Raw genomic sequence first — 21,772 nt, forward strand, 5'->3', positions numbered from 1 at the left:
ATTGTTATGTTAATCACCATTCATTACATCATTAGTTTTTGATGTAGTGTTCCAAAAAATATGGAACGCTTCACGAATTTGCGTGTCATCCTTGCGCAGGGGCCATGCTAATCTTCTCTGTATCGTTCCAATTTTAGTGTATGTGCTGCCGAAGTGAGCACTACTGCAGTATTTTTGACCATATTCCCTATGTTGTACTTCACATCCCTGTGACTTATTTTATAACTGGAAGTTTGTACCTCTTCCATCCCCCCCACCTCCCCACTACTTTGTTCTCTGTGTTTATGACTCTGTTTTATTTGTTTTTGTTTTGTTTTGTTTTTTAGATTCCACATATAAGTAAAATACAGTATTTGTCTTTGATTTATTTCACTTACCAGGATACCCTCTATCCAGGTCCATCCATGTTGCCACAAATGGCAAGACTTTTTTCTCTTTAATGGCTGAGATTCCTCTGTGTGTGTGTGTGTGTGTGTGTGTGAACACATCTTTTTTATCCATTCCGCTATGGATGAACACTTGCTTCCAAATCTTGGCTGTTGTAAAAAATGCTGAATTGAACATCAGGGTGCACATACCTTTTTTGAATTGGTGTTTTCATTTTCTTCTGGTGAATACCCAGAAGTGGAATTGCTGGATTGTGTGGTATTTCTTTCTTTCTTTCTTTTTAAGATTTTATTTATTTATTTTTCAGAGAGAGAAAGCAAGTGGCCGGCAGAGGGAGAAGCAGGCTCCCTGCCGAGCAAGAAGACCAATGCGGGACTTGATCCCAGGACCCTGGGATCATGACTTGAGCTGAAGGCAGATGCTTAACTGACTGAGCCACCCAGGTGCCCCTCTTTAGGGCTTTCTATATATAGTATCATGTCATCTGCAAATAGGGATAGTTTTATTATTCCTTACTGATTTTAATGCCTTTTAAAATTTCCTTTTCTTGTCTGATTGCTGTGGCTCGGAGTTCCAATACTTTGTTTTGGTGAGAGTTGTCTTGTTTTTGATCTTAGAGGAATAGCTCTCAGCTTTTCACTGTTGAGTATGATGTTAGCTGTGGGCTTGTCCTATATGACCTTTATTATGTTGACATATTTCCCTGTATACCCACTTTGTTGATAGTTTTCATCATAAACAGATGTTAAATTTTGTCAGATGCTTTTTCTGCATCTATTGAGATGACCATTTGGTTTTTATCCTTCATTTTGTTAATGTGATGTATCACATTGATTGATTTGTGGATATTGAATCACCTTGCATCCCTGGATTAAATCCCACTTGATCGTGGTTATTGACCCTTTTAGTGTATTGTTAAATTCGGTTTGGTAATATTGTGTTGCGGACTTTGCATCTATGGAAAACATATTACTTATATTCTTAGTTCAGCCATACCCAACAAGAATTTTTTTTACTTGATTTTGCTTTAATTGCTTCCATGTACCTACTAAATTTTTACATTTATTTTTATATAATTAATACAGTATAGAATAGAATACAGTTAAAGAATGCAGTTAGTGTTGTAAGAAATTGCCAAAATGTCTTCCACAGTGGCTGCACCTTTTTTGCATTCCCACCAATGAATGAGAGTTTTTGTGGCTCCATATCCTTCCAACATGTGGTGTTTTGTTGGCATTCTGGATTTCGGCTGTTCTGATAGGTGTGCAGTGGCTTTAATTTGCAATTCCCTAATGACCTATGAAGCTGTGCATCTTCTCGTGCTTATCTGGCATCTCTGTCTTCTTTCATGAAGTGCCTGTTCAGATCTTTTGCCCATTTTCATATTGGGTTGTTATTGTAGAATTTTAGGAGTTCTATTTTTTTTTAAAGATTTTATTTATGAAAGAGAGAGAACACAAGCAGGGGAAGCAGCAAAGGGAGAGGGAGAAGCAGACTTCTGCTGAGCAGGGAGCCTGATGCGGAGATTGATCCCAGGACCCCGAGATCATGACCTGAGCTGAAGGCAGATGCTTAACTGACTGAGCCGCCCAGGTGTCCTGTCACTTTATTCTCTTAACCATGTATTGGTTGGGTCCCTCATTGGCCAGTGGCAGGAGCTCATTCTGCCAGGCCTTCTAGGGCAAGGGGGCCTAGGAGACAAGGTGAAGTGTCCCAGCTTCTGGGACCTCTCAGCTCCGCACTGACCTCCATGTTGCAGGTGAAGAACAGACCCTGGGGGTGTGGTGGCTGACTTAGGGACAGTGGCAGGTGTGGCACAACCAGAACTAGACCCCAGACCTGTGTCTCCTGGGCCCACTCGCCGTGGGCATTTACTTACTGCCTCTTCAGGGCATCTGCCAGTGTGGTCTGTGAGTTGTGCCCAGCGGCATGGGCCGTTTGATGCCCAGTGTGTTGGGTGGGGCTGTGGTTGTAGAGGCTGAGAGGGTCACTCCCCTGTCACCTTGGTCCCTTCTCTGTTGAGGTCCGTTCTCCCCAGAGCCACTGCCATTGACTTGACTGTCTTTTGGGGGCAGCCTCCTTAACATTCAGGGGAGTGTGAGAGCGAGCCCTGGCACCGTGAGACTCAGATGGCCACACTGGCAACTGGCCCATGCTCTCGGTTATTCTGGAGAAGTACTCAGGACCTGCTCATCTGCCCGCTTCAGGCTTCACTGCTAGTCCTCTGGGTATGAAAGAGGCCCTCGATCCGTGCTATGGTGGGACCGGATTGTGCTGGGTGGGTAGGGCTCTTAGTGAGGCCTCCTTCCCACTCTTCTGGGGGTTGCGGGCACAGAACTTGTGCTGAGATGCTGGGGGCAGCATGCTTCCAGCGTAGGGACTGCGCAGCCCGGGGGACTTGGGTACAGTTGCCGCCACCTCTCAGAGAAATGGGCTGAGTTCAGTAAACTCTCCCAGGGCCAGTGGCTACAGTAGAAACCCAAGGTGTTTGCCACCAACCTGGGATTCTCCGCAAGGCAACAGCGGGGGTAGGGTGGGAGAGATGTTTATTTACTTAAATTGTTAAGGTATAATTAATATAACAGCACATACTTAAAGTAATCTGATGAATTTGACATCTGTACACTCCTGGCAAACCATCACCCTAGTCAAGGTAACGACTGTGTCCCTCACGTGAGGAGCTCTCTTCTACCTCTGGAGAAGCCCTGGCAGCCACTTACCTATATTCTGTCATTAGAGATCAGTTTGCATTTTCTAGAATTTTATAGAAATGGAACCACACAGGATGTGCTTTTTTTTTGGCCAGCCTCTTTCCTTCAGCATGGTCACTTTGAGATTCATCCACGCTGTTGCATGGAGGGGTGGCCCGTTTCTTTTTATTGCTGCATATATTCCACCGTGTGGGTGGACCGCAGTCTGTCTATCCATTCCTGTGTGGACAGGCATTTCCGTCATCGTCAGTTTGGGGCTGTGACGAGGAACACCCCCATGAACATTCGTCGACAAGGCTTTGTGGGGACACTTGCTTTTCTCGGTTGTAAGGGCAAGTACCAGGAGGGCAGTGCCGGCTAATGTGGTAGACCTGTTGGCTTAACTGTTTAAGAAACTGCTGACCTTAGGGAGCCTGGTGGCTCAGTCGGTTCAGCACCCGACTCTTCATTTCGGCTTAGGTCATGATCTCAGGGTCGTGAGATTGATCCCCACCTTGGGCTCTGTGCCAGGGGTGGAGTCTGCTTGAGATTCCCTCTCTCCCTCTCTCCCTCTCTGTCTGCCCCTCCCTGCTTGTGTTCTCCCTCTCTCTGAAATAAATAAATCTGAGGAAACTGCTGACCACTTTCCCAAAGTGGGGTGCCACTGCATTTTTTTTTTTTAAGATTTTATTTATTTGTTTGACAGAGAGAGACACAGCGAGAGAGGGAACACAAGCAGGGGGAGCGGGAGAGGGAGAAACAGGTTTCCCGAGAAGCAGGGAGCCTGATGCGGGGCTCAATCCCAGGGCCCTGGGATGATGACCTGAGCCGAAGGCAGACCCTTAAGGACTGAGCCGCCCAGGCGCCCCGCCACTGCATCTCTGACAGCAGAGTGCGGGACTCCTGCTGCACTCCAAATCCTCACCGACACTTGCTATGGTCAGTCTTCTAAATTTTACCCGTTCTGAGGTGTGTAGCAGGATCTCCTTGTGATTTTAATTTGTATTCTCCTAATGTCTAATGATGTCAAGCATCTCTTCATGTACGAATTTTACACCCACAGATCTTGTTTGGTGAAGTGTTTGTAAAAAAGCGTTTTGCTTCTGAAAAAAATTGGGTCATTTGTTTTGTCACCATGAAGCTTTGAGAGTTCTTTCTGTGGTCTGGACATGAGTCTCCGTCCTTTCCGCCTCTGCTGGCCCCAGGGCGGGAGCTTCTGTGGGAGGACAGTGGCCTCTGACTCTGGGAAAAGACCACTGGGGGTTCTCACCAGTTCTCCATTCCGAGTGCCTTCTGATCGGTTAGGCTGATTGACCTTTGAGTTTGGAGTTGTGTCTCTCTCACATCCTGCCTTTCTCCTGGGCTCTGGTCTGTGGCAGCTCTTGACCTTCTCCAGCTTCCAAATGCCTTGAAAACTGAAGAAAACGGCAGCCACAGATGTCTCAGAGAAATGCAACCTTGCTCGTGCGTAGGGTCCCTGGAGCTAGTTGACTGCTTAGTATCAGAAGCTCTGAAGCCGCCGCCTTGTCCAATGCGCATGGTTTTCTTTGGGCTCAGTTCTGCGAGCTCTCTCCTAGGCCTGAGTGTTTGGAGGTCTTGCCGAGGCCGAGAGTTCTGGAGGTGGAGGGGCGGGCCTGTTTCCCCCCAGCAGTCTGCAGCCAGGTGTTGTGGTGACTGCTTTATTGTGCTGTAACTTGCATCCCGTGTGTCCACTTAGTCTTGAGTGCAGGTCTGTGTTTTCTGGTGTATTCACAAGCTGGGGCAACGTCACTGTGATTTAAGTCCAGAACATTTTCTTCATCCCTGAAAGAAGCGCTGTGCTCTTTAGCTGTCTCTCCCCATTCGCCTCCCCCAGGCCATGGCTCCGCCAGTCAGTCCACTTTCTGTCTTATGGATTGGTCTGCTCTGGACATTTCGTGTCAGCGGAACCGTGCCCTTTGTGATGGCTGCTTGTTCAGCATCGTGTTTCCAGGATTCTTCCTCATGGTGGTGTGCATCAGTACCCGATTCCCTTTTATAGTCAAATCCTATCCCGTCGTGTGCATGGATGGCATTTTATTTGTCCGTCCCTGCATGATGGACTCCTGGGCTGTTCCCTCCTCTTTTGGCAATTAGGGTCATGTTGCTGGGAACCTTTCCGGACATCTAGTTTTCTCATTTAAAGTGGTTCTTGGGGGGCACCTGGGTGGCTCAATTGGGTGAGTGTCTGCCTTCGACTCGGGTCATGGTCTCCAGGTCCTGGGATTGAGCCCTGCATCGGGCTCCCTACTCAGTGGGAAGCCTGCTTCTCCCTCTCCCTCTGTGATCTCTCTTGTGCTCGCTCTCTAACAAATAAATATATTTAAAAAATGGTTCTTGGTTAATTAATTAATTAATTAATTTTTTATTTTTTTAAGATTTTATTTATTTATTTGACAGAGACACTGCAAGAGAGGGAACACAAGCACAGGGAGTGGGGGAGGGAGAAGCAGGCTTCTGCTGAGTAGGGAGCCCATTGCGGGACTTGATCCCAGGACCCTGGGACCATGACCTGAGCTGAAGGCAGACACTTAACGACTGAGCCACCCAGGCGCCCCTACTTATTTATTTTTTAGCAAATACTTTATCTTTGAGAATCTTTACAGCTTACATTTCCATTCCATTATTACAAGAGATGAAAAACAAAACATTTCAAGTAGCATGCAAAGTATAAATACAGCTTTCCCACTTTACTAACCAAATTCTTACTTTCCAGTGTTACTTCCCAATTTATGCAGGAAACTGCCTGCAAAGCTGAAACTGATTAGAAAATTCTTTATGGTTTAAAATATCTTTCTCATTTTAGGAGAAACCAAATACCCAACCATCAAAATTAAAAATAAACTGAATTGTCACAGTCCATTACTCTTATTGTTACTAGATCCACTTCATTTGAGGTGTCCAAAATAGAAAACGAATAATTCTTTATCTTCAAATTCATTTGTTCTTAAAATGCTACTTAAAACTTTGGTGGTTTTCTGGTTTTAGAAGTACAATGGGATGATCAGGCAGAAAGTCTGTTTTTTTCCTGCAGATGTAAACACTTGAGAGCTTCAACAGGAAATCTCTGCTGTATTTAATTCTCTTTTTAACTGGAGACTGATGTTGCTGTTGTTCATTATGACCTTGAGAAAAGGCTTGCATTCCTTTCGTCTTGCATCTGCTAACTCCACTTGGTAAGCACTGGGTGTTGCATGAATATTCATTTTGAAAGTTGAAAGGGAATACTGCTCCAGGGGGAGAAGTCTGATGATGAACAGGTTGTGCTGGTTGAAGCGGATTACCAGTCAATTTTTTGGTTTCCATTATCACAAAGACCTTGAGGTTCCATACGCCTCAAGATCAGGGAGGATTTCGGGGCAGCAGTGCTCAGCCCACACGTGGCGACCCAGTGCCCCGCTGCCCCTAGGGGAACGGCTGCTCGAGGCCAGGGGCGGCGGGGGTGGCCGGTTCTTGGTTAATTTAGAATATGAGGAACCACCTCCTGGTTATTTCGCTTGTACTTATTTAACTCAGAAGGCTGGCAAGGGACAAGTCCTCTCTGTGGGAGGGAAGTGGGCGTGGCTGTGGCCTGTGGAAGTGAGGCACCGTCCTCGCTGCTTTGATAGAGCTGTGGGTGGACTTGTAGGTATTTCCCTTGGTTGTGTCACTTCCTGCAGATTTCCCTCATTGCATTTCCTCGTTGGGTTGGTTTTTGTTTTGTTTTTTTAAGTCTCAGTTCTCCTGGTTTAGGGTGTGTGCCTGTACCCAGGTGTTAAGTAATTGAGCCTGCCTGTCATTCAGTGGATCATTCCAAATCTGAAAGATGTCTTCCCTCTAAGGACGAAAATAGGGAGAGAACTCCATTGGGGTCTGAACTCTGCGGTGTGTCTCAAAGCTGTCCTGTAGATGGCGTTTTCTCAGTCCCAGGTTTGGGTTTACTTTGCCACCCGTTGCAGCATCCCCGCTGGGCGCTGGCTGACGTCTCCATGAGAGATTGCTCACTCGGGTTGCGGCCGCTTTCAGGATTCCCCGCGTGCCCCGTGAGGACTGTTTCTCTTTAAGCCAGGCTTGGAGCATTTTAATGATCTTTCCATAATCGAGAAGGAACGTGGCAGGGCAAGTTGTGCCCGCTTCTCGTCTGTGAGTCATCGCCCCATCACCCGGGGGGTGTTTTGCCAGGAAGGACGGTAGGTCTTTGCCAGCGTTCGGGAGGCTGCGTCTCCCCTGGCCCAGCACCCTCCGGGGACACCACCTCGAAGTTGCCGAATGCCCTGTCCTCCAGGTCTGTGTGATGCGGGCCCGGGGCCACCCTCCTTGCCTCTGCGGGCCTGCTTTCCTCACAGGTAGAAGCTGGGGCTTGAAGTGAGTAATTTCCAGCATCTTTTTCGACTCCAATTTCCTGTGATTTTAACGGATCTGAAAAGGTCATGGGCATGCAGTGTTGGGAGTGGCGGGTTGCCGTGTGCCCAGCACCCCCAAGGTTGAGACCAACGGGGAAAGAGAAGCCGGCGTTGCTTAGGGAGGCAGCGATGCCTGCATGAAGGAATGGGGCCAAGTCCAAAGGGCACAGCATCCGGGCTGAGGGCCCCCCTCCGGGTCCCATCTGGCCAGGGCTCGGGAAGGGATGAACAGAGACCATGCTTGTGCTTCGGTGGGGCGCGTCCCTGAAAGTGTTGAGAAAGGGAGCTGACGAGGCCTGTCTTAGGGAGAAGGCCAAGCTGTAAGACAACTGTGGGCTGGCTGGGGGGTGGGAGGGCCTGGAGGGGGTCCTGGCTGTGGTTGCGGGGTGCCTGGACACATGGCTCTGGGATGCCCCGCGGCTAGAATGGACACTCACGGCCTTGGGGGCCTTTTCTCTGACCTGCAGGTGATAGATGGGCTTGACCATACCCAGCACATGGCCCACTGTGGTGGTCTGGGTCCTGAGTGGCCTGTGGGGGCAGCACTCTTGGCCTTTTCCGGGGGAGGGGAGTGGGGCCAGGCTTCTCTGGGCAGGGAAGGCAGGGGGAGGGGCAGGCTGCTGACCAGGTGTACACGGGGCCTGAGCACCCAGCTGACTGGAGGGGACCTAGGGTGGGTGGGGTGGTGGCCTCCGTCCATTCTGTGTCTCCCAGGCACTGGTTCGCTCTTTGATTTGACACCTGTCCACGGCGCTTTGCTTTGTGTCCTGCGTGGTGCCCGGTCCTAGGGACATAGCAGTGAGCAGGATGGCCCTAGGCCCTGCCCTACAGGAATAGTCCTCGGGTCTGCCTGCAAATGGGGTCACTTCTACTCAGGATGAAGCACTGTCACGGGCAGCTGAGGAGTTGAAGGAGGTCTGCCATCCTGCCAGGGCCCCCATCGGGCTGTGTGGGTGGGGGCAGGCTTTGGGGAAGGTTTTCCGCCCAGACTCTGCCCTGACTCCCCTTTCTCCAGGTAGACATTTCGGGTGTGGTCGGTGGGCCCTTCAGAACCCCCTCCCCTGCCCAGCTTCCGGGTGCTAAGCTGAGGACAGCCTTGGCCCTTCCTGCCCCGCTGGCCTCCCTATGGAACCTGTGGCTGTGGTGCTGGTGAGTCTGGAATTTTACTTCTGTCTTCTTTCACATAAAGGCGGGAGGACTTGGGACAACGGTAGTTGAGCCGTTAGGAGCGCTTGGGCCAAATTTTAGGGAGAACTCCAGGAGCTGGGAGCATGCTGGGCCTTTGGTGAGTGAGAGTGGCCACAGGCTGAGTTTGCCTGAACCTCACTGGTGCTCTGGCCTGTTGGTCTCTTGAGCACGCTACCAGAGTTGCCCCACAGGCGAGGTGGACCAGTGCCCAGGAGCCAAGCCAGGTCGGCAATTTTCAGGAAGAGTGCCCTCACATGGTTTGCAGGAAGGTTCATTCATTCATTGTAGCCATCACGGCGGCCCTGCATGGGGGTGGCACTGGGCGTGGGGACAGTAATTATGCATCCAGGCTCCTCTCCTGGGGCTGCCACCGTCACACCTGCTCCCCGGCCACTCTGATGGCTTGCCTTCTTTCTTCCCAACACCCAGCGGGAGGGGAGAAGGGCAGGCCCTCCCTCGGAGACGGAAGGTCTCCTCTGGCCTCCTGGGCCCTAGAGGGGAGGAGACAGGTCTGTGTGGTGGCCACGGCGGCCACACAGGAGAGCAGGGGCTGGTGGAGCTGGCTGCTTCCCCTGCCCACTTCCCTTCCAGTGGCTAACCTGGCCCCCAGGGCTCTGGGAAGTAGCCTTGGGACAGGTGTCGGATGCCAACCCCTCTGGGCAGGATGTTGGCTCTGCCCCTGATGTGACCCCTTGTTGTGCCTCTTATGCTGGCCTGAGACCCTCCTCCCCTGTCTGTGTCTCAGGAAGCTCAGAAGGCTGCCGGTGGAAGGCTGGCAGTGGCTTCGGGCCTGGGGCCCAGCCTCTCCTGAGACCCTGGACAAAGTCTGGGTGGGCGTTTGCCCCATCTCTTGGCCCCCCAGAGGCTTCTCAGAGATGGCACCCGTCTGCGTGACTTCTTGATCTCGCGGCACAGCAGCGGAAGGGCTCAGAGATGTGCTGCTTCTCCACTGTCATTATTTACAAAGCGAGGTTTCTATGACAACCAGCTTTTGGTAGACTCCTCAGATTGGTGAGGCAGCCTCTTCCTGGTTAGACTGGGTAGCCTGGCTTGGCGGGGACTTGGGACGGTGCTTTTGGAGGGGGAGGGTGGGTGGCTTGGCTGCCACTAACCCCCTTGCTTCTCGGGACGCAGGACGAAGCAACGGGCATGGCTTCCCAGTTGAGCAGGTACCACCAGTCTCGTGCCCCCTCCTTCTCTTGTGGGGGCCACTGTCACAGATCGTCTGTCTGGGGGCACTTTGACGGGGTCAGGTGGGAGAGGGGATGCGGCCCCTGTGTCCAGTGGGTGGGCTGGCCGGCTTCACGGGGCCAAGGACAACTGCCTGCTCCAGTTCTTGCTGTTTGCAGATGTTAGGTGGGCCTGCAGCTGGGACTGGAAGTCCAGCCCCTGCGTGACCGGCCCCAGGCTCCTGGCAGGGTCACACCCTGAGTGCCCGGAAGAGGCCAGCCGTGAGGCTCAGCACTCTCCCTCCCGGCTGGAGGCCTTGGGATGGCGGCAGCTGCTTCTCTTGGCAGCCTTGCTGCTCCCGGTGCTTCCCTTTCTCTTGCCAGCCGGGTTCTGTGGTTGTGCGGGGCACCGCTCTGCTTCCTGCCTGCTCAGCCGCCCCTGCTCTGGGTTCTTGGGATCCGTGGGTGCTGGTCAGCCGGCTGCACCTGGAGCCTTCTCCCGGTTCATTCCCCTGTCCCGGCCAAAGTGTGAGCTGGGCATTCAGGTGTGATTGGCGCCTCCCACTCCTGCTCTGGGGCCTGGACGAGCCCCAGGGCCTTTTTCCTGGCCCAGCCATTTCTCCATCCCTGCCTCTTCTAGGGGCTGTGGTAGGGGCTCTGGGGTTGAAGGAACTTTGCTGGAACCTTCTTAGGCAGCAAGTTGGAGAGCATAAGCAGTGTCACTGGGGCTTCTGATTGGCAGGGTCCCCCGTAGAAAGAAGAGATGTTCACATGTGCTTGCTGGGGACTGGCCCCATCCCCCATCCCACATGGTCCCGGCATGTGCCCACCCCCCGGTCAGCCCCGCAGCTCCTTTCCCACCAGGAATGGCAACGCCTGCTCTTCCTTGTCTCCCTGCACCGAGCATGAAGGAAGCTACTGCTGTGGGTTAGGTCATGGCAGAAGCTCCCTGGGGTTGTCCCTGCCCAGTACAGCCGTCGCTGCCCAGCAGGGACCGGCCCAGGGGCCTTTGGCACAGTCTGTGAGGTGTCCTCAGCACTGCCCTGCAGGCCCCCGCCTGGACCACAGCAGCAGGCCCGGTGGCTGTGCCTGTATTTGGTGCAGGTGGAAATCCCGAGAGGACTTCATCTGTCCTGGAAATCGGGCTGGGCCTGGTGCTGCCTGCTACCTTCTACCTCAGAGAGCTGTTTTAGCTTTCACTGTTGGATTGAGGACCGCCCCCCCCCCCACCGCCGCCCAGTTACCACGGAACTCATGCTGCAGTGTTGTATTTTATTTTATTTTTTTAAAAGATATTATATATTTGAGAGAGAGAGAGAGAGAGTGAGAACAAGCAGGGGGGGCGGTAGAGGGAGAAGCAGGCTTCCCGCTGAGCAGGAAGCTGTACGCGGGGCTCGATCCAGGACCCCAGGATCATGACCTGAGCCGAAGGTAGACGCCTAACCGACCGAGTCACCCAGGCGGCCCTGCAATGTTGTATTTTAGCAGGGACATTTTGGTGTCGGAGTCAGAGAGGCTGGCCCCATGCTGGGGGGCTGCGGGAGGGGTGGGCAGTGGTCAGGCCCCGGTGCCGGGGCCTGGCCTGGGCTGGCCAGGCTCAGGGCGCAGGGGCTGAGTGTCCAGCTCCGGCTGTAGCCACCACCGCAGGTCCTGTGGGGCTCACCTGTCACTCACTGCTGTCTTCTGTGCGTGGGGCACCGCCTCCCTGACTGTGGGTGTCCTGTGGCTGCCATAACCAGTGACGACAAACTGGGTGGCTTAAAACAACAGAAATTTATGTTCTTACAGCCTGGAGGCCACAAGCCCCAAATCCTGACTCCCCCTCTAGGTAGACATTTTGGGTGTGGTCAGTGGGCCCGTCAGAACCCCCTCCTCTGCCCAGCTTCCGGGTGCTAAGCTGAGGACAGCCTTGGCCCTTCCTGCCGGCCTCCTTGTTTGGCGGAGAGACTCCTTCTCCCTCTCCCTCTGCCTCTCCCCCTGCGCCTGCTTTCTCTCTCTCTGTCTCTCTCTCTCTCAAATAAATAAAATCTAAAAAAAATGGGAAAACAAAATTTGAATGAGGGACCACATGTTCTCCTGGCTGCCCTCGCTCCTCAGACACCTGCCTAGAGATGAGCAGGCCAGGGGCGCGGGAGCTCTGGGGAAGCTCTGGGGAAGCGAGCTGGGGAGGCCCCGAGGGAGTGACTGGCGTTTCAGGACAGCCCTGCCCAGCAGCTCCTGAGCAGTGGGGGCCATTTGGGGCCAAGGGGCATGGCGTGAGCTGGGCTCTGGTCGCCCTGCCTCTGCAGTAACTGCAGAGTGCGGGTCAGGATCAGGTCCCCGGGAGGGAGGCTCGGGCCGGCACCCTGTGCCTGAGGGGCCTGCTGGCCTGGGGAATTAGGACGGTATTTGTGCAGGACCCAGGGTGACCAGGAAGGGTGGGGGATGGCAAGCGTCCCAGTGAGCTTTTGTGTCTGACAGCGTGTGGTCTGGAGCTCCTGGCATTTGCTCCCAAGTGCCCAGGCTCCTGGGGGCAGCCGGATGTTGATGATGTAGGGTTTCTGGGGACCCTCAAGTGTCGCAGGATGGCTGCAGGCACCATCTCAAAGGCTGACTCCTTATCAGTCTCTTCCTCAGTGCCCCGCCGGATGTGGGCACTTCCTGTCTGCCCTTCTGTGCCAGGCCACGCCACGTTGCTGTGGGCCAGCCATGGGGGCACAGCTCCACTTACGGACAGGCACAGTGAGGCCTGAGTGGGGAATGGGGCTCCCCCAGAGGCAGGCTCTGGTGCTTCTAGGGAAGGCCGGACTCAGGTTTCCCCGACGTTCTAGAACCCGGGGCTCTGCTCTCCCTGGCCAGGCCCCTGCTCCCTTGCAGCCCCTGCGGTACCTGTGCCCCGGGAGGACGACCCTCTGGGTAGAAATGACCCTCTGTCCTTTACTAAGTTGAAAACAGATACCAAGGAAAGAGACTGATAACAGCAGTTTTTGTTATTTAAATTGGCTACCTCTTAACTCAGAAATTCAGGCTAATGCTAAGGTGTTTTTTTTTTTTTAAGCCCGAATTTTTAAAACTGGGCAATGTTTCTAAAATTTTTATTATTTTATCTTTCTGGTTTTATTGTGATGTAACTGACGTAGAACGTGTTATTAGTTTTAGGTATGCAAGGTGATGTTTGATATGTGTCTGTATAGCAGAAGGCTCACCACAGCGACCCTTAACCTCTGTTGCCTCACAGGTTTGCAGATTTTTTTTCCCTGTGGTGAGAGTGTTGACCATCTACTTTCTCAGCAACTTCCATGTGTCCGGTGCAGTACTGGTACCTGGAGTCACCATGCTGTCCTCACGCCCCCAGGACTTGTTTACCTGGGGGGGGGGGTCAACCCGCCCCGCCGCCCCCCTGTCTGGCCCCCGGGCAGCCAGCGGGCTGTTCTCTCTCTGAGCAACCTGTTGTCAGATTCCACATGTACGTGAGATCACATGGTGTTTTCTGTCCCGACTTCTTTCACTTGGCATAATGCCCTCAGGGTCCATCCTTGTCATCAGCAATGACAGAATCCCCTCCCCCACCCCCCCCCGCATTGGCTTCCGTATCCCAGGAGAGCTCTATCCGTTCACCCCCAAGATGAGCGCCATGGCGGCTCAGCTGTGGCGAATGCCACTGTCATGAACCTGCGTATCTTCTCGAGCTCGACTTTAGGTTTCCTCTGGGTAAATGCGCAGAAGGGGGATTGCTGCATCATGTGGTTCTGGCTTTAATTTTTTGGAGCCTCCGTACTGTTCTCCACAGTGGCTGCCCCAGTCTGCCTCCCCACCAACCTTGCACGAGGGTTCCTTGTCTTCCGCATCCCGCGCCAACCCCTGTTCTCTTTTGTCGTTTTGATAATAGCTGTTCTGACAGGTGCAAGGTGATCTCTCGTGGTGGTTTTGATTTTCATTTCGCTGATGATGAGTGGTGTTAAACACCTTTCCATGTACCTAGTGGCCATCCCTATGTCTTCTTTAGAAAAATGCCTAGTCGGTTTCTTTGCCTGTTTTATTTTTTTAAATTTTTTTTAAAAGTAGGCTCTGCACCCAGCGTGGGGCTTGAACTCATGATCCGAGATCAGGAGTTGGATTTCCACCGACTGAGCTGACCAAGCACCCCTCTTTGTCTGTTTTATTTATTTATTTAATAAAGATTTTATTTATTAGAGACAGAGAAAGCGACAGCATGAACTGGGAGGAGAGGGAGAAGCGGGCTCCCTGCAACGCAGGACTTGGTCCCGGGACCGTGGCATCATGCCCCGAGCCAAGGCAGATGCTTCACCAACTGAGCCACCCAGGTGTTCCCTCTTTGCCCATTTTAAAATCAGATTTTTTTTCTCTGTTGAGTTGTGTGAACTCTTTATATATATTTTTGATATTAACCACTTATCAGATACATGATTTGCAAATATTTTCTCTCATTCTGTAGGTTGCCTTTTCATTTATTTTAAAGATTTTATTTATTTATCTGACAGAGAGAGAACACAAGCAGAGGGAGAAGCAGACTCCCCGCTGAGCAGGGGAGCCTGATGCAGGGCTTGATCCCAGGACCCCGGGATCATGACCTGAGCTGAGGAAAGCGGCCTAACCGACTGTGCCACCCAGGCGCCCCTGCCTTTTCATTTCGTTGATGGTTTACTTTGCTCTGCAGAAGCTTTTAACTTTGATAAAGTCCCACTTGTTTATTTTTGCTTTTGTTGCCTTTGCTTTTGGAGCCAGATCTGAAAAACCGTCGTCAAGACTGGTCAAGGAGCTTACCGTAAGCCTGTGTTTTCTGCTAGGAGTTTCATGGTTTCCAGTCTTTATCCATTTTGAGTTGACTCAAGAAATATTTTTAAATGAATGTTTGAGAAACCAAGTGAAGCTTCTTTCCGGTTCTCTGGGGTTCCCCTGGCCTCTGCCCAGGTTACCATGACTGCTGCCCCGAGCCAGTGAGGCAGGGCCAGACAGCACGTGACCTGAGTGGGTCTCGGTTCTCATAGCCGGCTCTCCCCCAGGACGAAGGGGTCACACTTGGGGGTGGGCAACAGTCCGCTGTCAGTCACAGCAATAGGTCCGTGCTCATTTGCCGAGAAAATCACATCTTCTGGCTCTGTCTTGGAGCTTCCAACCTTCTTGCAGTCGGTTGGGTAAATATTTACCTGGAGGGAAGAATACTGCTGGTGAGCATGCATTGTATTGGCCGTGTGCCAGGCACTGCAGCTGGGCTTGTTATCTGCATTATCTCGCGTGAGTCTGTCCTCCCCCGGTCAAGTGCAGTGGTTCAGTTTTGCCTATTTTAAAGACAAGGAAGTGGAAGAACGAGAGTTTGGTCAGGTCGCCCAGCTCACGCATAAGAGCGGGAGCCAGGAATGATCTCGGAGTCTGACTGGCTAGACTGAGCTGCTGAGTGGAGCTGTCAGGAGACCCTAGCCCCAGAGGGTGGTGGAGTTCCCTGGCCCTGAGCCCCTGAGCGGAGGGTGCCGGTCCTGGGGGCTGCACTGGGTGAGCCCAGGTGGTCGGCGGGCATGCTGGAACTGTGGCATGTGCTCTGCCTGTCCCCTGTCTCCAGGCTTGAGACTGCTGAGGGCAGATTTCATTAGCCTGACTGTGGTTTGGGAAGGTGCCAGCTTGGCTGGGTTTGCCCACTGTAGGAGCACCAAGCTGGCTTCTTGGAATTCCAGAGATTTCTTGGAGTTTCCCTAGCACTGGCTGCCCACAGCAGGGATGCAGTTTTTCCTCTTTGGGGCAATGGGTGGCATTTCAGTCTCCCCCGACCCTGGAGGGCTCCCGGCTCTCGATCCCAGGGACTCAGCCCCCTCAGGTGCCCCCGAGGAGCTCGGCAGGCTGGGGCAGGTGGTGCCAGGTGTTACCCCACTGACAGGAGTCTCAGAGCTGTGGCACGTTTCCACTTCTCAGAGAAGCCGAGGCTACATGCATTAGCCCCTCTGGGACTCCTGAGGGTGGTCTTCCACGGGGTCACGGCCTATGTCCTGGTGCTCATTCAGCCCTATTGGTCGTTGGGTAGCATGGGAACCAGGAGGGGCAGGTGTGCTGGGAACCCCAACGGCCATGCTGCCGCCTTGCTGCCTTTGCCAGAGGCCCCTGCTCTCACCCCTTCCTGACTGGGTGTCTGCGGCCCCGGGGATATAGTCCCGCTGTCTGTCTGCCTGCCTGCCTCCCTGCCTCCCTCCCTCCCGTGGAGACAGGACCCTGCAGCCCCTTGTCTGGGGCTGTCAGATCAGCAGCCCCTTGTCTGGGGCTGTCAGATCAGCAGCCCACTCTGACCAAACTCCCGGGAAGTTCTTCTTCCTTCTTTGGGAGACTCTGGTCTCTTTGGAGGACCTTCTCCTCACCCCGGGTTGTCGCTGTTCATGAGTAACATCCTTCTCAAGGGCCTCATCCTGCTGCTTCTCTCTCCTCTGCCTAGGATCATGCGACCGGATGATGCCAATGTGGCTGGCAACGTCCATGGTGGGACCATCCTGAAGATGATCGAGGAGGCAGGGGCCATCATCAGCACCCGACACTGTAACAGCCAGAATGGGGTAAGTATCTGCGGACTGTCACCCAGCCCGCTTGGGATCACCTGAAAATTGCAGGCCCGGGAGGCCTGGCGTCCCTTTGTGTGTGGCATCGTACCACTCTTGGGTCGGGACAGGAGTTTGCTTGGAGTGTTCCCCTCCTTCATCCCCTGGGCCTTGGGAACTTCTGGAATCCCTGGATGGGACCCATTGGAATGGTGCTTGGTTTGGGATGTTTGGGATGTTTGAGATTCATCAAGGAGGGATGGGGGACAGTCAGAGAGTAAGCTGGGAGCTGTCTGAGAGCTGCCTTTAAGCTCCTCCCCCTCCTTCCAGAAGAGTCTTGGTTTCTAGAATCCCCTGGAGCCTGGCTGCCCTGGGCCTGACCCCTCCCCTGCCCCATCGACACCCCCAGGGGCGGGGTGGGGCCTGGGCAAGCACTGGCACTCTTGCCAGGGAAGCCCAGTGAAGCCCTGCCGGAGTGCCTGGGATAAGAGCCAGGCTTTCTGCTTTTGCAACTTGGGCAGCTGGGGGGCATTTGGCTCATCCTTTCCTGCCCTGCCTCCAACCCCGAGGGACCTGACTTCTCCTCTCGAGGCTTCCCCAGCCGCCTTTGCTCGGGGAAGGGGTTCTGTCTTGCACCGCGCTGCCACCTGGGGGCCAGCAGAGATGCAGTGCCACTAGCCTCTGTCCCCGTGGGCCTGGGCCAGCCACCTGCTGTGATGAGAGGAGGAATGCATGCTCGCTGGAGGGGGGGCGGGAAGGAGAGAGGGCAGCGTGCATGCGTGTGTGTGTGTGTGTGTGTGTGTGTTGGGGGGGGCACCAAGCCAGGGGGAACGTTTTATTTATTTATTTATCTTTTTTTTTAAAGATTTTATTTATTTATTTGAGAGAGAGAGAGGGAGAGCACAGAGGGAGAAGCATACTGCCCGCTGAGCAGGGGGCCTGGTGTGGAACTCGATCCTAGGACCCTGAGATCATGACCCGAGCCAAAGGCAGACGCTTAACCGAATGAGCCACCCAGGCGCCCCTAGGGTTAACGTTTTAATGGGTGGATACGGGCCAGGGGGACCTCGGTGTGCTGTGAAGGAGGGGCTCCCCTGCCCAGCTAGGAGTCTGGATTTGTTCAGGTGCCCTGGGAGTTCTGGGGCAAACCAGGCCATGTTCAGAGTGCGCCCTCTGGTGGTGGCGGAGAGGATGGGCCTGAGCTTGTCGGGTTGGGGGGGCGGGGGGGGGGGCTGGTGGGGGGGCCCAGCACCTGAGAGACAGACAGGGAGGGTCTGGGCAGGCCTGGCGGGAGAGGCCTGGCACTGGGAAGGAGAACTTAGGATGGCGGAATGGGGGAGAGGGGAGCCTTGGGTGGCGAGGACCCACGAAACTGCTGCTGGGTAGCATTTTGCAAAGCTCTGAAGTGCTTCTGCTCATCTAATCCTCCCCACACTGCATTATTATCCCCGTGACCCCAGTTGCACAGGGGAGGAAGTGGAGGTACAGAGAGGCTGCATGCTTGCCCGAGGCCGCGGGGGGAAGCTGGGGGTAGGTCTGGGCCATGAATCCTGGCCTCAAACCTGTGCTTTGAGCCCCTGGAGGGAGCCTGGGGGTACAAGAGGAATCATTTTGATGTGTTGGCTTGCAGGTCTCTGGACTGGTGGTCCCAGGGTAGGGGTGCAGAAGTTCCAGGCTTGGGAGGACGTGTGAACCCCAGGCAGCTCCAGGTGGTTAGATGCTGGCATGGGGGCCAACTGTGGCCTCTGAGGGGCTTCGCTGGGGCTCTGGGTCAGGGAGGGGGCACCCTCACCCCACTTCCCTGGGGGTCTCATCCAGTCTATGCCTTTAGTACCGTCATGTAGCCCCGGGGTTCTGTTTCCAGCTGGGACCTCTTGGTTGGCTCCATCTGGATACTTAGTTGGCCCCTTGACCTTGATGGGCCCGAAAAGACACCCTGGACCTGTCCCCAGGCTGCTCCTCCCACAGTCTCCCTCTCCTTTGTACATGACTCTGTGGCATCCGGTTACCCACACTCAGAACCTGGGACCTTCAGTGACCCCATTCTTCTTCTGTTGTGGGCACTGGTAGCCGATCCTGTTGGCTCCACCTGCTGGGTAGTTGTGGATCTGAGCACCAGCCAGCTCCCGGATCTCACCTCCCATGCCTTCCCTTTAACATTCCCTTGGGCCACACTGGCTCTCTTGCTGCTGTGTGAGTGGCCAGTGTTCCTACCCCAGGGCCTTTGCACTGCCTCTTCCCTCTGCCTGAGCTCCTCTTCCCCCAGATATCTCCATGACTCCCCCTCACCTCCTTCCAGTCTGTGTAAATATGACCTCCACTGAGGCCTTTCCTGATGACCAGCTCCCTCCTTGCTCCCAGCTGTTCTCCACAGCACTGTCACTCCTAGAACATTGTGCGTTTTGCTCATTTATCTTTGGTCTGCTCACCTCTCCCCTCCACCCCCGTTAGAGTGTAAGCCCCTTGAACGGAGGGACTTTTGCCTTCCGGATCCCTGCTGGATGCTCAGCATCTGGGTGGAGGCCTGAAACACAGTGGACTCCCATTGGTGATCTGCTCATTGCCAGTGTCCTGTGGAGCACTTCCGTTTAATAGGCACTTATGGTGCACCAGCTACCACACTGTGTGCTTGACCTTTTCTTTGCGGAATCTTCCTGACCGTTGTCTTAACCCCACGTTGTGGGGGAGGTGCAGAGGCCTAGAGAAGTTACATGGCTTCCTGAAGGCAGAGTGGTCTCCTCTACGGTAGTGTCCGCTGAGTAGGGCAGGTGCCGGCCGAACAGTCGTAGTCGTGGGAGCGAACTTTCTGGACCCACTCACGCCCATGTCTGATCCCCACGCATCTGTGAGAGGGGGCGGCTCACCCCCCTCTCCACGGATCATGCCCTTAGGTCCTGGTGGCACCCTGCTGGCCCCACTTACTTCAAGAGCCAGGGAGCGGCAGAGCTGGGAGTTCAGCCCAGGGCCCCTCGCTGTCCGTTCTGGCTCTGCATCAGCAGCTGCTATCCTGGCTCCACGTGCTGTGGCCGCTCCGGAGCCCAGCCCCCATGGCTCCCCCCCCCCCCCCCCCCCGCCGAGCCCGGTGAGCACCGTGATACCGGTCACCTCTGGGAGTACGGCGGAGGGCACTTCCTGGGGTAGACTAATGAGAATGCTCTGGGGTGGGGGCTGCCCCTCCTGCTTTAAGCCCCCGAAGCAGGGAGGTCCAGGGCTGTGTCCGAAGCACAGGCAGCCAGAGGTGTGTTCAGCTTGGAGATCCTCCTACTGTGTACAGATGTTCATTGGCTCCTGTTTTGAATTTTTGGGTCACACCTGTTCTTCACAGAATGCCTGAGGCGGGCCCAGTGCCCTGCTAGGCCCCTGGACAGCAGCTCACGGTCAAGGTGCCTCTGCCCTGGGTCCAGGCCCATGCTGCCTGAGTCCCAGCCTGGTGGAGAGCCCCCAGGCAGCCCACCCATCTCTTAGGCTGCCCTATAAACATTCATTCTCTCTTTTAGAACCAAGCTTAAGATTCCTAACAAGCAGCTTCCAACCCAGAAGAGCAGGTTTGAGGCCTGTGCCAGGCCTGAGGGCTTCCTGTGGCGGGTGTGTGTTGACAGTGTTCCTGAGAGTGTGGAGAGCTGCTCTGTATCCTCCTGGGTCACTGTGTCCACGTTCCAGGTCATGGAAGGGAACAGAAACGCCACCTGCCAAAAGTTCACACCACCCTGAAGTGCAGGGACTAAAAAGTCAGCCAGTCTGCTCGTCTTCTCTGCCCCTCTGGCAGAGTCCTGGCCCCACACCTCCCCTGGCCCTACAGGCCCTGCTGACCCCTTAGCTTGCACCTCCTGCTGTGCACCCCTCCCCCCCAGCCTCCACCCTGCACAGTCCTGCCTGCTCCCCGCTCCCCTGGGGTACAACTCCATACCTGCCTCCTCCCGATTGACATCATTTCACTCGGGATGCGCCCTCTGTGGGGAGGCCGCCCCCTACCCCCAGCACTTCCCACACTGCCCCCTTCAGAACACTTGCCACCGTGGGGCATTGTCCTATTTTACTTATTTATCATTCGTCCCCCTGTCTGAACCCAAGCCGAGGGCAGGCGCTCTGACTCTTTCCCCTGAATCCCGCACCAGGTGCGGAGCCTGGCTCCACGCATGCCAATATTTCCCGCCTGATCTGCGATCTCGGGTCCCCTGGTATACCCGCAGTCAGCCACGGCCCAGAAGCAGATGACCCTCCCTCCGACGGAGCATCAGAGGGTCAGTAGTCGCCTAATCTGTGTCACCTGCCCACATCGTTCACCTCCGTCATCTCAGCACGCAGGCATTTCATCTCTCCTCCTTCCAGCAAGAAGTACACCGAGATGGAGCTCAGGTCCATCCAAGACTAAGCTGCATTCCCATTAAAAATGATTCATTTTATACATGCACGTATGCTACCCGTGTGTGAGTGTAGCCATACCAAAGTTTAACTGCTCTCCAGTGAAGACACCTGGTTTCATTCGGGTTTGGGTCTTGCTGACAGCGCTTGGATAATTCCACCAAGCCGCCCAGAGGCAGGGCCTCTGTTCCTGTCCTGCTCGGCTCTGCAGGTGCCTTTCCAGCTTTCTGCCAGTGGGTGGTGCTGTAGCCACAGAAGTCTACTTAGAGGCGCACTTTGTTTTAGGGCCAGTGTGACTTAGGGGGCGAGTAGGGGGGAAGCCGGTGCAGATCAGAGTGGCCACAACTTAGCCCTGGAAACTTTCCCAGCCACTCTGGTCCCCTGCTTGCTGAGACCTGACTCTGGCACGTTTATAGGAACAGAAACTGGAGGAACCCCCAACCCTGTGTTCCTGACTCACCTGGGAGGCGCAAAGGTGCAGGTTCCCTGGCTGTCCTTCCAGAGAGGCAGGGGCAGGTCCCGTCGGCTTGACGTGGGCCAGGGAAGTTGCATGCCCCAGAGGCGGCAGGTGGGCTCTTGCACAGGTGCCCCAGGAGGTACCACCGGCCCTCAAAGTGACCATTACTGCAAGCTCAGTGGACGAGGGGTACTGTGAGGATTAACTGGGAAAGCGAATACCAGAGCAGGCAGGGCCGGATGGGCAGGCTCTCAAAGGTGAGGCCCCATCTCCCACTCCCTGCTCCCCACCCAGCCAGGGGGTAGCCGGGGGGGGGGGGGACCTTGCACACCTGTACCCAGCCTCCTAGAAAAGAGGGTTGATTCCCGGGAGAAAGCAATAGACGTGCCAAGTGCTCTGCTTGGCAGTGAGGGTCTGAGGTCCCACAGTTGGGACTCCAGCATCTTGTGTCATTCAGTTCGAGCAGACGACGTGGAAACAGTTCTTTGTGCCAGTCCCGGCTGGGGGCAGGGGATGGGGGAGAGAGAGGCACTGCTGTCCTGTTGAGAAGTACTTCGAGAACATACACTGAAGTGTCCCTTCAATCTGGGAAACAGCCCCCAAT

At 54.5% G+C, this 21,772-nt stretch overlaps 1 protein-coding gene and 1 non-coding gene across 13 annotated transcripts in view; one reads left to right on the plus strand and one right to left on the minus strand.

Moving 5' to 3' along the window:
* The window catches only part of ACOT7 (acyl-CoA thioesterase 7), a 107,186-nt gene that overhangs the window by 19,213 nt on the left and 66,201 nt on the right, over window positions 1-21,772 (plus strand). Inside the window, exons 1-3 of one of the 12 annotated variants that reach the window (XM_028108188.2) lie at window positions 6,799-7,004; window positions 8,493-8,626; window positions 16,250-16,367. In XM_028108188.2, the coding sequence (XP_027963989.1) occupies window positions 6,984-7,004; window positions 8,493-8,626; window positions 16,250-16,367 (273 nt within the window). In that variant the 5' untranslated portion in view covers window positions 6,799-6,983. Of the gene's footprint in view, window positions 1-6,192; window positions 6,272-6,798; window positions 7,265-7,328; window positions 7,440-7,511; window positions 7,798-8,492; window positions 8,627-9,708; window positions 9,835-16,249; window positions 16,368-21,772 lie in introns of those variants that run through there. The other 11 variants (XM_028108193.2, XM_028108189.2, XM_028108196.2 and 8 more) reach the window with 11 other exon arrangements.
* Window positions 55-161, minus strand: LOC114213432 (U6 spliceosomal RNA). The gene has a single exon (XR_003610215.1). It is a non-coding gene; the product is annotated as a U6 spliceosomal RNA (small nuclear RNA).

The sequence above is a fragment of the Eumetopias jubatus genome, unplaced genomic scaffold (assembly GCF_037043125.1).
Source record: "Eumetopias jubatus isolate StellerSeaLion01/CBP00866 unplaced genomic scaffold, mEumJub1_p1.0 scaffold_4, whole genome shotgun sequence".
NCBI classification, from domain to species: domain Eukaryota; kingdom Metazoa; phylum Chordata; class Mammalia; order Carnivora; family Otariidae; genus Eumetopias; species Eumetopias jubatus.